The sequence below is a fragment of the Dermatophagoides pteronyssinus genome, unplaced genomic scaffold, assembly GCF_027571235.1.
Source record: "Dermatophagoides pteronyssinus isolate colony J.1.1.1.1 unplaced genomic scaffold, Derpt_VIB-CSIC_2022.12 sq0002, whole genome shotgun sequence".
NCBI classification, from domain to species: Eukaryota; Metazoa; Arthropoda; class Arachnida; order Sarcoptiformes; family Pyroglyphidae; genus Dermatophagoides; species Dermatophagoides pteronyssinus.
In genome coordinates, this window is record NW_027461526.1 from 3,850,686 (window position 1) to 3,867,371 (window position 16,686).

General features: G+C 27.0%; 7 protein-coding genes across 12 annotated transcripts; 1 reads left to right on the forward strand and 6 right to left on the reverse strand.

The window, feature by feature from the left end:
- Nucleotides 1-5: 5 nt before the first annotated feature.
- On the reverse strand, nt 6-1,966 carry LOC113789556 (uncharacterized). Its single transcript, XM_027339115.2, has 4 exons — nt 1,505-1,966; nt 1,241-1,405; nt 733-1,149; nt 6-628 (listed from the first exon to the last, which is right to left on the reverse strand). Exons 1-4 carry the CDS (start codon nt 1,856-1,858, stop codon nt 104-106), a joined length of 1,461 nt encoding a protein of 486 aa, XP_027194916.1. The 5' UTR covers nt 1,859-1,966; the 3' UTR covers nt 6-103.
- Nucleotides 1,967-2,392: 426 nt separating this feature from the next.
- On the reverse strand, nt 2,393-4,130 carry LOC113789579 (cathepsin O-like). The gene is made up of 4 exons (XM_027339138.2): nt 3,689-4,130; nt 3,465-3,632; nt 3,003-3,395; nt 2,393-2,921 (listed from the first exon to the last, which is right to left on the reverse strand). Exons 1-4 carry the CDS (start codon nt 4,031-4,033, stop codon nt 2,556-2,558), a joined length of 1,272 nt encoding a protein of 423 aa, XP_027194939.2. The 5' UTR covers nt 4,034-4,130; the 3' UTR covers nt 2,393-2,555.
- Nucleotides 4,131-4,323: 193 nt separating this feature from the next.
- On the reverse strand, nt 4,324-6,846 carry LOC113789538 (uncharacterized). The gene is made up of 3 exons (XM_027339092.2): nt 6,331-6,846; nt 4,811-6,202; nt 4,324-4,707 (listed from the first exon to the last, which is right to left on the reverse strand). Exons 1-3 carry the CDS (start codon nt 6,745-6,747, stop codon nt 4,336-4,338), a joined length of 2,181 nt encoding a protein of 726 aa, XP_027194893.2. The 5' UTR covers nt 6,748-6,846; the 3' UTR covers nt 4,324-4,335.
- Nucleotides 6,847-7,703: 857 nt separating this feature from the next.
- Nucleotides 7,704-9,370, forward strand: LOC113799026 (RCC1 and BTB domain-containing protein 2-like). Its single transcript, XM_027349620.2, has 2 exons — nt 7,704-8,480; nt 8,544-9,370. The coding sequence occupies exons 1-2, from the start codon at nt 7,790-7,792 to the stop codon at nt 9,368-9,370; spliced, it is 1,518 nt and encodes a 505-aa protein (XP_027205421.1). The 5' UTR covers nt 7,704-7,789.
- Nucleotides 9,371-9,390: 20 nt separating this feature from the next.
- LOC113799037 (uncharacterized) lies at nt 9,391-10,345 on the reverse strand. The gene is made up of 2 exons (XM_027349631.2): nt 10,015-10,345; nt 9,391-9,938 (listed from the first exon to the last, which is right to left on the reverse strand). Exons 1-2 carry the CDS (start codon nt 10,240-10,242, stop codon nt 9,561-9,563), a joined length of 606 nt encoding a protein of 201 aa, XP_027205432.1. The 5' UTR covers nt 10,243-10,345; the 3' UTR covers nt 9,391-9,560.
- Nucleotides 10,346-10,850: 505 nt separating this feature from the next.
- On the reverse strand, nt 10,851-15,767 carry Fis1 (Mitochondrial fission 1 protein). Of its 6 annotated transcripts, none has more exons than XR_012847251.1 (8): nt 13,984-14,309; nt 12,180-13,912; nt 11,979-12,072; nt 11,860-11,902; nt 11,706-11,804; nt 11,209-11,334; nt 10,939-11,152; nt 10,851-10,882 (listed from the first exon to the last, which is right to left on the reverse strand). XR_012847251.1 is itself a non-coding variant. In XM_075824768.1 (8 exons), the coding sequence occupies exons 1-2, from the start codon at nt 15,617-15,619 to the stop codon at nt 15,106-15,108; spliced, it is 453 nt and encodes a 150-aa protein (XP_075680883.1). In that variant the 5' UTR covers nt 15,620-15,767; the 3' UTR covers nt 11,051-11,152; nt 11,209-11,334; nt 11,706-11,804; nt 11,860-11,902; nt 11,975-12,072; nt 12,180-13,912; nt 13,984-15,105. The 6 variants fall into 6 exon arrangements, 1 of the variants encoding a protein (XP_075680883.1); XR_012847250.1 differs by having other exon boundaries at nt 11,860-11,914; XR_012847248.1 differs by having other exon boundaries at nt 11,975-12,105.
- Nucleotides 15,768-15,905: 138 nt separating this feature from the next.
- Nucleotides 15,906-16,620, reverse strand: LOC113788867 (uncharacterized). The gene is made up of 2 exons (XM_027338330.2): nt 16,220-16,620; nt 15,906-16,160 (listed from the first exon to the last, which is right to left on the reverse strand). The coding sequence occupies exons 1-2, from the start codon at nt 16,490-16,492 to the stop codon at nt 15,966-15,968; spliced, it is 468 nt and encodes a 155-aa protein (XP_027194131.1). The 5' UTR covers nt 16,493-16,620; the 3' UTR covers nt 15,906-15,965.
- Between the last annotated feature and the right edge of the window lie 66 nt (nt 16,621-16,686).

Genomic DNA, 16,686 nt, shown 5'->3' on the forward strand with positions numbered 1-16,686 from the left:
ACATGTTTTACAAAAAATAACGCCATCTTTTGATTTTATTTCAAAAAATATTCATTGAATTCTTTTTCTTCCGAAAGTAAAAAATTAATTTTTTTTTTTAAATTCAATTAACGATTACTATTGGATAGTGATGATGGTGATGATGACGATGACTATGATCGTGATTCTTATCCTCATCCTTATTCTTATCTTCATCCTTTTTCTTATTCTCATCCTTATTTTTATCGTTTTCGTTTTTGTTACTGTTTTTTCTGGAATGTCGTGTGCTATTGCCAAAAGCAATACCTATAATTTGATTGATACCGCATTTATTTTGTCCACGTGGTAAATATAGATAACCTTTACGACCCCAATTTGTACCCCAACTATTTTTAATAATCCAATTATTTTTTGTCCAACCAGTTATTACAATAGCATGATTTACACTTTTACTACATCGACCACGAAATACGTCTTTGGTAAATTTCCAATCCGTAGATTCAGCATCAACAGCACCAAATACTGGTCCATATTTCAAAATATATTTTTGAATAAATTTCTCATCATTGTTCTTATGAGAACACCATTTGTTAATTTTATAATTTATTTTTGATTTCGGTAAATCTTTTTTACATCCACGAACAGATCGCTATTTTCAACAACAACAACAAAAAAATCGATTAACGTATCATAAAAAGACAATATAATTAAAAAAACAAACTAAAACAAAACAAAATGGCAACATCAACTTACTTTACCTTTATATGGTGAATTTTTTTCATCAACAATACCATTTTGTTTCATCATATACCATGCTGTACTTGGCCAACCACCGGTTCTACAAGTAGCAAGTGGATGACAATCCAATAAAGCCTGTTCACTTATATCTAGATCGTCTTTTTTGATTTTATTATCACCATGAATAAGATATGAACTTTCAGCAACAGCTACAGCTGAAAAAATAAAACAACTTCCACAACTCCCTTGTTGTCTAATAGCTGTAACTTTTCCTTTTACATTCCAATCAAATTCAATTGGAATCGTATCTACTCTTCCAGGATCTTGACAAGTATTATCCTTTACATTTGGCAGTTTCTGGTCATTTATTTTAATTATCGAAAAAAATTTCTTCAATTCTTTATTTAACATTGAATTAAATTCATTAGGGCTCTTTTGTAGATTGAAACAAATTCAATCGATAGGGAAAAATTATATATATTAATCATTATTAATTCGAAACAAAAAAAAATAACCGTCTTACCATATGTGATAATGATGTTAAACCAAGTTTCATTTGTTGATGATCTGGTGCAAATATACATTTACGTATCATATGTAATAATTCTCGTATATTATGTATAAATGTTATAATAACTCCTTGAATTTTTTTCTTATCTTTAAATAAATTTTTAATTTCATCATGTTCCTAATTTATTATGTTTTTTTTTTATTTGAATTTTTATTATTATTATTATTATTATTATTTATTAATAATTTTTTCAATTCAATTCAATTCAATACTTACAAAATATTTTGTGATAACATCTTTTAGCGGTATACGAAATAGATTTAATTCTTTTCCAGCAAATTCACTATTATAACATTGTTTTAATTTATGAACATCAGTTTGATTGACAATATCCTGAATAATTTCAGAAACTGTATTCAATAATTTTCTTCGTATTCCAATTAGAATTTTACTCGAAATTGACATTTCCGATGATTTATTATTATCATCATGAATTAATACATCATGATTTCCGGTTTTTTGATCTAATTCGGTAGTATTATTACCATTCGATAATAATAAACCATTATGAAAATTAAACAATACAATGATAATATTGAACAAAAGGATTTTTTTCAATAGAAAATTCATAATGGTAACGATTTTTTTTTAAATATTTAAAGTTTATCGTTTGATGATTGATAATTTAATGGCGATTTATGATGTACTAAAACAAAAAATAATTAAAAAAAAAAAGAATTATCAAATGATTTTGTTTCCACATCAATTCAAACAGCATTTATATTTCATCTAAATCAATATAATATGATTTTTATCAAATGGATCATCTATAATGATCAATTCTTTATATGTTCGTTTGTGTAAAATAATGTCATGATTTGTTTTGTAGGGGGAAAAATATTGACATTGATATTTAAAGTCAGATGGATAATGTCAATTTAGAAATTTTTATTTTTTTGTAAAAAAATTTTAAAAATTGACAAAAAAAAATTAACATTTAAATAAAATTGATTATCAAATGATCAAATAAATTATAATTTCTCGGAATGAAATTTTTTGTTTCACCTCTTTCGATTTTTAATCATTTTGATTATTTGTAAATTTATTTTTAAAAAAAAACGAATGGATAATGAACAATATATCGACAATAATTACACATAGGAATCATTGACAAAAGATATAAATTGTAATTGTATTTCATTTTTTTTTAATTTTTAATTTGAAAACAATTTTTCTAAATAATTTGCTATTTTTGGTTTCGTAATGTAAAAAAAAAAATAATGTTAAAAAAGAAGAAAAGATTTAGTAAAGATTAAAGATTTCTTTTTCAAATATTTCGTCCAAAAGTAATACCCATCGATTGATTGATACCGCATTTATTTTGTCGACGTGGTAAAAATAGAAAACCATCAATTCCCCAATTTAAACCCCAACTATTTTTAATAATCCAATTATTTTTTGTCCAACCAGTTATTACAATTCCATGATTAATTTTAATATCACATTTACCACGAAATACACCTCTTGTAAATTGAAAATCTTTTGAATCACCATTAATACCAGCAATTACCGGTCCATATTTTAAAATATATTTTTGAATAAACATTTCATCATTTCTATCATGTCCACACCAATCGATAATCTCATAATTTAATTTTGATTTTGGTAATCCTTGACATGCGTAAGAATTTTGCTATTTTCGAAACAAAAATGATTAGTTGATTAAAGTGAAAAATTTTCAAAAAAAAAGAACAAAATTACAAAATCAACTTACTTTACCTTCATATTTTGAATCATGTTCATCAACAATACCTTGTACTTTCATAATTTTCCAAACTGAAAGTATCGATCCACCTTTTTTACAAACATCATATTTAAAACAATCCACTATAGCCTGTTCACTTATATCTACATCATTTTTTTTAAATTTCTTATTACCATGAATAAGATATGCACTTTCGACTGCCCCAACAGATGCAAAAATAGAACAAGAATTACATGTCATTTGTTGTTTACAAGCTGTAACTTTTCCTTGTTTATTCCAGTCAAATTCTTCCGGAATCAAATCTACTGTTTTAATATCTGGACAAATAGTAAAAGTTTCATTTTGATTATCATTTGATGAAAACAATTTGTTATTCAACAATCCTCTATATTCATCATAGCTCTTTGTAAATTGAAATTCAAATCAAATTAATCAATATTTGATCGAGAAAAAAAAATTTATTAATCTTACCAAATGTGATAAAGATGTTAAACCTCTAATCATTTGTTGTTCCTTTGATGAAAATAGACATTTACGTATTCTATGTAACAATTCTCGTATATTATGTATAAATGTTATAACAATTTGTTGAATTTTTTTATTATTATCTATAAATAAATTTCTATGTCCTTTAAATTCCTAATTTGGGATTTATAATTTATAATTTCTAATTAATACTATTAATTAATACTTACAAAATATTTTTTGATAACATATTTTATCGGTTTATAAAAAAGATTTAAATCCTGTCCACCAAATTCACCATTATAACATTGTTTTAATTTATTAACATCGGTTTTATTGACAATATCCTGAATAATATCAGTAATTGTATTCAATACTTTTTTTCGTATTCCAGTAAGAATTTTATTTGAAAATGATAATCTTTTCGGTAATTTATTAATTGTTTTATTATAAACAGTTGACATTGTTGTCTGATCTAATTCATTAGTATTTTCAGCATTCGTTAATAATAAACCATTATGAAAATTGAACAAAATAATATTGATCAAAATGATTTTTTCCAATAAATTATTCATAATGATAGCGATTTTATTATACGATGTTTAATGTTTGATGAAAAATAATTAATTGACAATTCATGATGAGCTAATAATGGTATAATTTGTTTGTAATGTGAAAAAAATATTGTCATGTTATTTAAAAAGAGAGAGATTGATATGAATGTCAATTCAAAATTTTTATTTTTATTTCATTTTTTTTGTGCAATCAAATTAACATTTAATAAAATTGATTATCAAACGATCAAACAACAATAATTTTCACCCTTTTCCCTTTTTTTTCATAAAATAATATTGAATTAAAATAATTTTTGTTTTTGTTATTGTTCAGGAACACCAATCGGTGCAGCTACAATCCAACCAATACCACAATTATTTTCTTTATTTTTCGATAGATAAAGATAACCATCGACACCCCAATCAGTTCCCCAACTATTTTTAATAATCCAATTTTTTTCCGTCCAACCAACAATAACAATTGAATGATGTAAATCTTTTCTTGATTGTTTACATGCGCCATGATAAGGACCACGTAAAAATTGAAATTTTCGATTAAATGCAGCACCACCAAAAATTGGACCATAACGTAGTATAGCTGACATTATTTCTTCATTCGAATGAACACGTTGATAATCGAAACAAAAATCTTGTATACGAACGCGTTTTGGATAAGATTGTTTACAAAAATGTTCCTTTAATTTTTGTTTTCAAATAAAAAATAAAAAATATTATTGAAAAGTTTAAACAACAGCAAAAAAAACATGATATATGATAATATGAATAGAGTGTACATACCCGTAGCACATATGGTTCCAAATCTTCATAAGTAATACCTTGAGTACGAATAAAATTAAATATTTTGGCTACATTAGCACCTTTACATTTTCCAACACAATTAACAAGATGTTGTTCACTTAAATTGATATCATTATTATTATTTATTCCATGATAACCTGCGATTCGATGATGATCACGATAACTACTTCGATAACGAGAATAATAACCACTTCGATAACGAGGATAATAACCACTTCGATAACTAGGATAATAATCAAAATAAGGTCTATTATAAAAAGTTTCTGGTTGAATTTGAGGAATATTATTATAATAATTATTTGCTGGTTGATTTTGAGGATAATTATAATAATTATTTGCTGGTTGATTTCGAGGATTATTATAATAATTATTTGCTGGTTGATTTCGAGGATTGTAATAATTATTCGATGGTGGTTCTTCAGGATTATTATAATAATTATTCGATGGTGGTTCTTCAGGATTATTGTTTATATCATCTGAATCGGATTCTTCAGTATTTTTCTTAAGATGATTTGCATTATTGTAAAAATTATCTGGTGGAAAGTTTTCATGATTATTGTAAAAATCATTTGGTGGAAAGTTTTCATGATTATTGTAAAAATTATCTGGTGGAAGGTTTTCGGGTTTTCTAAATTTTTCGGGATTAACGGCTTCTTTCACTACTTTTCCAACATCATTCAAAAAATTATTTGTTATATCCTCAACATCTGAATGATGATTTGATGATGGTGGCATTACATGTGGTTTTTCAGGATTGATATAACGACTATTTGATGATGGTGGCATTACATGTGGTTTTTCAGGATTGATATAACGATGATTTGATGATGGTGGTACTACATTATGTGGTCTTTCAGGATTATTATTACGACGATTTGATGATGATTCAGCCTTATTATTAGGATTATTTTTTCGATTACGAAGTGCATGACTTTCAATTACTGCTGTTGATGCAAATGCATAACATGAACCACATGTTCCTTGATTTTTTACTCGTGTGACAATACCTTTATCACGCCAATCAAATCTTTGCGGTAATGTTGATTCTAATCGAAAATCACATTGACCAAAATTTATATTAGCATTTGATGATTGTCTATCATTATATGATATTTGTCTTTTTTTTATATTTTTAGATTCTTCTTCAATATCACCAAGATATGGATTGCCTAATTCTTCAAATTCTTTTTCAGTATATGCTGATAATGGTGTTATACCTAAAACAGTTAATCCATCTGTACTATTACTTTTGATAAATTCATGGACACAATTTTCAATCATATGAACTAAATTGACCATATTTTTAACAAATGATAAAATACGTTTAGCAATTTTTGGTTTCGGAATATTTTCAAATAATTTTGAACCATTCTTGAATTTTTTTTTGCCAAAAACAAAAAATTATCAAAATCACAAAAAAAATGGTTAAAAATTAACAAAGGTATTTTGGGTGACAACGGGAAAAAAGTGGTGAAAAAAAATAAAAATGAAAAACTTACAAAAAATTTTTCCACAACAATATGGATTTTCGTTTTGAATAGATTTAATTCATTACCACCATAAAGGGGATTATAACAATGTTTTATATGTGATAAATGTTCCTTCATAATTTGTTTACGTTTTTTCCATATTTTATCAATTTTATTTTTCAAGTGTCCATAAATCCATTTGTTAATATTAAATAATTTAATACCAGATTTTTTCGTGGTTTTTTTTGTTGTTGTTGTTGTTGTTGGTGGTGGTGGTGTTGTTGTTGTTGATTGTCCATTAAGAATTGAATTATTATTGTCGGGTGGGGTTAATGTTGTCGATTGATTATAACCATTGGTCATCAATAACAATATGATGGTCAATATTATTAAAAATGATGATGTTGATGATGATATTAATGATTTTATGAACATTTTATTATCCATTATTTAAAAAGTTTTTTTAATAAATGTTTAATTTTTTTCTATTTAATCAACATTTTCATTAGGATTTTGTTTGTCTGATAATTTTTATCTTTTGAAATGTCTATTTGTTTTGACATTTACAATCGGAAAAAGTTTTTTTTAAAGAATTCAACTGTAACCAATCGAGCAATCGATTATTTGATTAATTTAACTATGTAATTCAACACACTATGCCCATTAGACATTTGAATTCATTTACACCATAGTAACCGATTAAATAGAAAATTTTCACCAAATACAAAATGTGATGTGTTAATGAAAAAAAAACAAAAAATCATACAAAAGAAAATGTCATTATCATTATTAAATATGACATTTATAATTGACATTTTAATTATTTTGATGATTATTGTGAAAATAAAATCCAAATGAATGATGAAATATCGTCAACAACTTTGAAGAAGATTCATCGACACAAAAGATGATTTCATCCAATGCAAAAAAAAAAAATCGATCTTTGATTGGAAATTTAATGCGTTCCGGTCGTAATGAACAATCAGGACAATCCAATACAGTAACTCAATGTTCAATGTAAAGTCAACGATCATTGAAAAATTTAAACAAATTATCAGGACAATCCGTTAATATTGATCCGTAATCAAACAAGTAATAACGATCCAATCGGATTGAAACCGTTTAACAAACATGACAGAAAGTGGTGGCCGCAATCGATCAAGAAATTCAATTAAATTCTAATTACAATCTTTATCAAACAATCAATTAATTCAAATAGAAAATAAATTTGAAAGGAAATGTTTAAAAACTAATATTCAAAAAAAAATAAAAAATTTCTTTTAATTTTTTTTGACTCAGTTTCAATTTTTATCTTTTAATTTCACTCAATTTCTTTCGAATAAAATTAAAAAAAACAAAATGAAAAAAATTGATTCACCAAAAAGAAAACACTATAAATTTATATTTAAAGTTTGCAAATTTTTTTCACTTTCTCTCTCTCTCTCTCTCTTTGACCATCATCAATCATCCCAATATATTTTTCTAAGTTATGGATCAAACAAATGATCTAGCATTATGGCCAATTCTTCGTCGTGTTCCGAATGATTTTCTTCATATTACTGATCGTTTTTTTATATTTAATAATGGTGAATCCTTATTATTATTTTGTCGTAATGGTAAAGTATATGGATATGGTCGAAATCCATACGGTATGTTAGGCGTTCCAACCGATGATATACGACAAAAATATTTTGGACTTTTACGTTTTTATTGTTATAATCATACATCATTATCATCATCATCATGTCCACTTGTGAATGAACCAAAAGAATTGATTAAATTACGTTTTATCAATATAATTGCCTTATCCAAAGGTGATAAACATATGATGGCATTAACTGATTTAGGCGATCTTTATGGATGGGGTTGTAATCATTCGGGACAATTAGGTTTAGGATGGTATCGTATGAATTCAATAGAACCAACATTAATTTTACATGATGTACAAAAAGTATGTTGTGGACCAAAACATACCGTTGCATTAGTTATGGATGGATCGATTCGTATTTGGGGAAAATTTCCCGGTTGTCCACATAATTTTACACCTGAACGTTTAATTCGTTCACCATCAGCTATGATCGATTTGATAACAACTAAATATCTAACTATTGCCTATGATAATTGTTTTGATAATAATGATAAAGGTGCATTCTATGTTTGGGGTGATTTAAAACAATTCGGTAAGTGTTTTTTTTTTTTGGTTGTTGTTATTTTGAAATTTTATTCAAATAAATTTAAATCAGGATTATCTGGATCATCATCCACTGTACGTTTGACATATAAACGTAATGATTATTCTAAAATATTTAAAATAATACCAATCGGTATGAATAAAATAATGGTATTAACACGTGATGGTCGTGTAAGCATATTATCCATACAAAATGAACGTGTACGATCCATAAGAAATCCATTTCGTTCAATTAATTCTATTGATTTTTGTATTGATATACCTGAAGATCCTAATGTTGCTATTATTAGAACTAGTGATGATTGTGGTGGTCAATGTTTTGTTTGGGATGATAATATTCGACGATCGAATGGTCAAAATTTATTTTCAACAAATAATTGTTCAATAGCTGATACTACATGTTTATATTCATCATCATTTACACCACAATTAACTCGATTACCATCGAAATTACTTTCATCTGTTTTGACAACAAAAACAACAATTTCAACATTTGAATTTAACGATCCACGTGAATCTGATCTGATTTTTCGTTTCAAACATTATCAATCAAAACCAATCTATGTACATAAAGCCATATTGATGAAATATTCAAATTATTTTCATTGGAAATTATCAACAATGGCTAATAATGGCCAAATATTAACAATTATGATTGATGATCAAACTTCTTATATTTCAATGTTTATTTATCTTCGTTATATTTATACGAAAAAAATTTCATTCAATGAAATTGATGATTGGATTCTATCCGAAATGTATCATTTGGCATGTAAATATTCGGATCAAGAATTTGTTGGATTTATTGTCGATCATCTTTATTATACAAAACCACATTATCATCAACAACAACAACATAATCATTACTTTCATTCGTAGACCATTTAATATAATTATCATTTTATAATTTATGAACTTTTCGGACATTTATTATTATTATTATTATTTCGCTAACCTTTTTTCTGACCTACGAATATTCATTCATTATTTTCATTATATAAAATAATTGATGAACAAGATTTGTTTAATTTAAATGTAATCAATAAATAAGATTTTTTTAAAAAAATCTTTATGTAAGAATTTCATCAAATTTATTGGCCGCATCGGCATCATTAGTTGTTGTTATTGGACGTTTTCGACGATGTAATAGACATTCAGCTTGTTGAAGAACATTGTCAACATCGTTTAAATTTTCAGATCCTGATTCGGAATCGGTATCAGAATCATCATCATAAAGATCAGCATCGAAATCATAATCATTTGTATTGACTGTTTCATCATTAACATCTTCAATATGTACATCATCAATATTAGCCGATGAATTATGATTAGTTGTTAGATTATTCAGTTCTTCTTTTTCTTGCTGTTGTTGTAATCGTTCAAGACGTTTTTTCCTTTTTCTTAACTTTTTATCATCAATAGTGCCACCACCGAAATGTTGTTCCATCTGGAAAAAAGCCAAAAAAAAAAAATTAATGCGACAAAATTAATCAAGTTAGATATTCATTCATTATAATGCTAACCGCTTGATCAATCTCTTTTTTTCTTTCAGCTTTACGTTCAGCTTCATCGGAAAAATATTCCCATATCATAAGACCAAAAATACCCAATGTTGGTACAACTAATACTAATGAAAACATACATAATGCAATGTAGCCAAACCATTCACTTGCCCAATTAAGACTTGTAGAATTATTATTGGTCGATTCAACAATAGAATCAACAATAGACGATTCAGATTCGGATGACATTTTTTTATTTTTTTTTTTTGTTGATAATATCACTTATTATTTTCTTTAATTCTTATCAAAACATATATGACATTGTTGGTTTTGTTTGTATTCACAGAGAGTAAAAATGTAGGGTTACATTTTTGCTGTTTTTCTGTCAGAAGGTTCCATTTTTAGGGTTTCGTCAAAAAAACCTCAATTTCTTAGCCATAATGCATTAAACCATAAAATTCCTACACCCTAATGCATAACAACATGAAATTTTTACACCCTAATGCATAACAACATGAAATTTTCACACCCAAATGCATCACACCATGAAATTTTTACACCCAAATGCATCACACCATGAAATTTTTACACCCAAATGCAATTCACACTAAATTTTACTCAAATTTAATTTACAAAAATTTAATTTCAAAATTTTGGCATTGGCAATGGGAATTTTTAGTTTGAAAAGAGACATTTTCAACAATAGAAAGAAACATTTTTGAAGGATTCCAATCTTTCCAATTCCAATGATAATCGCAATGATAATTGACGCCAATGTCCAATATCAGTGATTGATACCAATGTCCAACATCTATGATCGACAGCTATTGCCCATGATATCGCTTTATGTCCATTCCAACAAATGATAATGAGATATAATGGTAAATACCTGATAGAAAAAATATAAGTCGTCAGTTTGTTCAGTTCATTTATTCAATCACATACCATTCATTTCCGGGAATGATTCTAGCAGCATTTTTTTCGGTCCAAGCCAATTGAATCACAAAAATTGCTTTTTTTCGGCATCATTGGTTTTTTAAAATCAAATAAGACAAAGTTTAAAAATGTGATTATGTTGGAATTGGCATTGGATAAGGGCCAATGATATCGTTTCATGTCCATTCCAACAAATGATAAAATGAGATATAATGGCAAATACCTGATAGAAAAAATATAAGTCGTCAGTTTGTTCAGTTCATTTATTCAATCACATACCATTCATTATCAATTCAATTAGTGGCCAATTTTGTCTGTCGACTCAATTAGATGTCCAATAGCGTCCAATATATCACTGTCCACTAATGACCGTTCCAGCGGATGATGAGATATAATAGTGAATACCTGATGGAAAAAATATAAGTTGTCAGTTTGTTCATTTCATTCAATCACATATCATTCCAAATCGATGTCAAGTGTGCCGATATTCGACTGATTTAATCATATTTGTCGATCGTTTTGTCGGTAACAAAGTTTCACCCGATATCGAATTCAATAGGAAATAGTTCAGACCATGTTCTCTAATCCTAATCTAACCTAGCCTATCCTATTGTTGAACATTGTCAAACTATTCTTGATTCAGATGCCGATGAACAATAGAACCGACAAATCAATCTGGAATATGATGATAATCAATCGAATATTGTTTCGACATTCATTAGTAAAAACTTGAGAAACTAAAGTGAAAGGTATTATGGATTATATTGCAAATTTACCTGGATTATTCACTGAATGATTAACATCCATCGATCCAACCAGCAGTTTTATTATTTTGGACCAATTATTCATAGATTTTTGCCATGTCGAATTGTATGCTAAAACGAAGGAAAATTGTAATCATTTTCATGCCACTCAAAATGGTAACATTACCTTTATTGATTTATTGGAAGTGCTAATTATCACCATAATGAAACTGAAAAATAAACTTGATTAGGATTTTATTAAATGAAAGTTTATTTATAATGAAATATCATTTGATAATTACAAACTTGAATAAATGCCATCGAGAAAATGATCATTTTTCGTCGATTGCATCATCGCCCGTCCAAACAATTTTCATCAATTTCGTGGCTAATTTTTTATCTGAAACAAATAAACGAAACAAACAAAGATAATCTTTAATCAATAAAAGTGGTTGTTCCAAAAATTCGGACCAAAATCAATGATTAAAATTGAAAAAAATAACTTACAAGATCGAGCAGAAAAAACGCGTTCGAAAAAACAACCGTCAACAAAAAAAAAGTTCGAAATAGAATGACGAGGACAAATCGAACGTTTTACTAACATTCAATCAAAATGATTGGACGATGGAAAAGTATAGAAAATAGTTACCACTTGCCGCTAGAAAATTTTTACGAGCCGCAACACGATTTACACTATCAAAAGTGCAGACCATATTGTATTGAAAATAGTTAGCCATTTGACTATGCGCAAATGATCATTTGTCGAACTTATGAATTTTTTGAAAAAAAGAATGCATTATTATTTTCCATAGACTTAACATTGACAAAAATCAACAATTAATTTTATTATCGATTTTTCCAACTTGTGAATTTATGGATGTCAAAAAAGTTCAATTCTCTTGAATCGATGTATCAAATAATGAAAAATATTTTGAATTCCAAAAAGTGTGAATTAGGAAATATGTTTGACAAACCTAACATGATCCGGAACGATGCAAATAAAGATATGTTAATCCATGTTAATCACATAAGAATTCAATTGATAATTTGTTGTGAAATAAAGAAATTGTGTCGATAATTTGTTCAAAAGAAGAAAACGCGCCAAACATTGTCATGAATCGAAAGAACGGCAACAAACGTAACTTGGTCAAGAATTTTGAAAATAAGAAACAAAACCACATTGATCATACCAGAATTGTGTAGATAATTTGGTCGAAGGAAGAAAACGCGCCAAATCATTTCATGAAAAGTGAAAACGTTAAATTTACCAAACCAAGTCTAACATGGATAAGAATCTTCAAAATGTTGATACGATTCATGTTAATCATATTAAAATAGTGTTGATAATTTGTTCAAAGAAATAAAACGCGCCAAAAATTGTCATTAATAGAGAAAACATTAAATTTACCAAACCAAACTTTACACCAACTTGACAAACCTAACATGAACTAGAATCTTGAAGAATCTTGAAAATACAAATACGATCCACATTGTTCATATCGCAATAGCCTCGATAATTTGTTCAAAAGAAGAAAACGCGCCAAACATTGTCATGAATCGAAAGAACGGCAACAAACGTAACTTGGTCAAGAATTTTGAAAATAAGAAACAAAACCACATTGATCATACCAGAATTGTGTAGATAATTTGGTCGAAGGAAGAAAACGCGCCAAATCATTTCATGAAAAGTGAAAACGTTAAATTTACCAAACCAAGTCTAACATGGATAAGAATTGTTTAAGAATTGATAAATGTTTCTTTAAAATGTCAATTATTTGATCATTATCATCTTTTACATCTTGATGCTCATCGCTTTGGCCAATTTCAATTTCAATTCGCTCATTACCTTGATCAATTTCAATTCGCTCATTACCTTGATCAATTTCAATTCGCTCATTACCTTGATCAATATCAAACTGCATGCTATAGTCTATATCTTGATTTAGACTCTCATCAGGGACATCACAAAAATTTTCTATATATCGATTCGGTTGGCAATGGTGGTTTACAAAATGTCTGATTAGATTTCGCAAATTTACATATGTACAAGCAACACAAGCTTTACAACAGTATTCATCAGATTGGTAATTGCGATGAACATTCTTAAAATGTTTTTTGATTTCTTCACTCGTAATGAAACGAGTTTTACATATGAAACAATAAGCATCCTCGTCTAAACGTACCATGATTTCGATGAGAAAACAAAAAATAACCAAGAAAAATGCTTTTCAAAGATTAAACTATGAAATGAAGAATATTTTATGTTATTAAAATGTCTTCATAATCAATCGAACAATAATATTATATTTACATTTATAAAAAAATTGACGAAAATACAAAAAATATCCAATTTTATATGATAATTATTGAAGATTGTATAATTTATTGAATAATTGCGTCATAGAATGATAAACAATTACAAACGGATTTTTCTGTATAAAAGCATGCGCATCATATCCTAATTGTAGTGTTTCAAAATTTAGTGGACAAATTTTAGGGTAAAGTTAATTTTATGGTGTATTTTTTAATGTTCTCTCGATTTTGTGGTGTATTTTTTAGTGTTCACTCATTTCATGTGTAAAATTTAGGGTTTTTTCAACTGATTTTTTCTGTGTGTTTATTTTTTCTTGAATCAAGCAATTAAACAAAAAAGCAATGTGAAAAAAATAACGAAAAGCTTAAAAGAAAATATATTTGAATACAAACAATTTCGAATAACGGATATGAAGAGCAAAATAAAAAAAATTTTTAAACAAACCAACTTAACATTTGGTTCATTTAAAATCAAAATATCGATCCATAATGAATTAACAACAACAACAATGGAATAAAAGTTTCCAAGACAACTGGTAATAATGATGATAGAGATACTACATATCATAAAAGAAATTCTATGTCAAACAGAATATTCATGAACCAAATCAATATCTAACAATAATTATAATAATAATAATATCGGTGTGTTTGTTTCGATTGTTAAGCTTTTTTTTTGCATTTCCATTTCATTTTCATTATGATTCAAGAAAAAAATGCATAAAATAAATCGAACTAAATTCAAATAAACATTCAATATTATAAATATAATGATCATGTGGAACATGTTTAGCGCAAGAACAGTTTTCTTATATTCTTTTTTCTCAAGAAAAGAATCAATTTTTGTTTTGTTTTTGTTAGTTCCGTTATTATTTAACAAAAAGAAAATTAAACAATTAGAATAATGAAAATAATTTTGAAATGATAAGATATAATTTTTTTTCTGACAAATGTTATATTTTTGGATGATCTGTATGTACACAAAACAAACAAACAAAATAGGAAAGGGAAAATTATTCTTGAAATAGAAAAATAATAATTTAATAAACATTTTTGTGAATTGAATAAATCATAATGATTGATGAAAATGATAGAATGGTAATATCATCATATGATATTATCATTTACTTTTGAATGCCATTACCAATGCACCGGCAGCCAATACTGCACCACCAACAATAGCCAATCCTTTCATTCCATTATTGAAACGTTTTTTATCAGCATAATCTTTTAGATCTTGTACCTGACGATTTGATGGTTCAATTTCAAGAAATTTTTTCGCACATTCCAATGCACGTACATAATCCTATTGAAAAAAGATTTATTATTATGGATATATAAGATATAGAATAAGATAAAATACAAACATGAAGTTTAATATTGACAATGATCAGATAGAATAGATAATCTCGAAATGCTTCAGGATCACCAGATACACAAAGATCTTCGAGCAATGTAATGGCACGATGATGATCGGCCGACAAACGTGAACGAGATAATGTGACAGCATATTGGAATTTTGTATCAACATCACATTTACCTTCACGCATTGCTTTATTAAATTTTTCCGTAAGAAGTTTTAATTCAGAATTTGTCACATTACTGTCTAACATTGCTTCAACACGTTCTTCCATTTTGTTTTTTTTTCTCAAACTAATTTATTTGTTCAGGTAAATGATTAGAAAATTTTTCGACACAAATTCAAAATTAGAAATATTATCGATTAAATTCAATGAGTCAGAGATTAAAAAAAAATTGTTAATTACAAATCGTTGACTGGCTGATTGAAAAGCTATTGCATCAAGAACAAAAAAAATATCATCGCTCAGCTGTGTTGATTGTCAACAGTAAAAAAAACGTCAATTCACAAACAACGTAATTAAAATTTTTCGTGAATAAAATTTAAAATTATAAAATGAATTAACAAGAATTAGATTTTTTTTTACTTCTTTTCGAACGCAATTCAAACTTAAAAATTCACTACTGTTTCTTTCCCATTGCGCTCATCAATGCAATTGCCGCAATACCGGCAGCAAATGTAACTGCTCCCCAAAAAAATGATTGATTTCGATTTTTAATCCATTTTTCAATCATTTCCAAACGTTCAAGTTGTTCAACATTGAAAGAATTTCGTTGTCGACATGTTTCCAAAATATTTTTAGCTTGATCCAAATCCTATAAAATAAATATACAATTGATGATCATTTTTATATTTTTAAAAACTACATTTATACTTTTATTTTTATGTAACCAATGATTAAGCCAACATAGAATTCTAAGGTCATGGCTGGATCCATTCTTCTAAAACGAATAACTTCATTAAAAACTTGAATTGCTGTTAGATGATCTTGTTCGAATGGTGATTGTAACAACATTTGTCCATATTCTAATTCTTGATCAGCATTTAATTGATGTTCTTTAAATGCAATACAATATTTTTCAGCAATTTCTTGCACTTGCGATTCGGATATTGTATTTTGTAATAAAATTTTATCTTTCGAAAGCATTTTTGATTGTTTTGATTTCGTTTTTTCCGAACTCAATTATTCAATGATAAAATTATAAATAAAAATTACACCCATAATATTGCGTCCATCAAAAAATATATCGAAAAGTTTTAATGCCGATGTTTTAATGATGTTGTAAACAAAATTGAAATCCAATTTAGACTTTGAAAGTAATCAAAAATTATCGAGAAAAA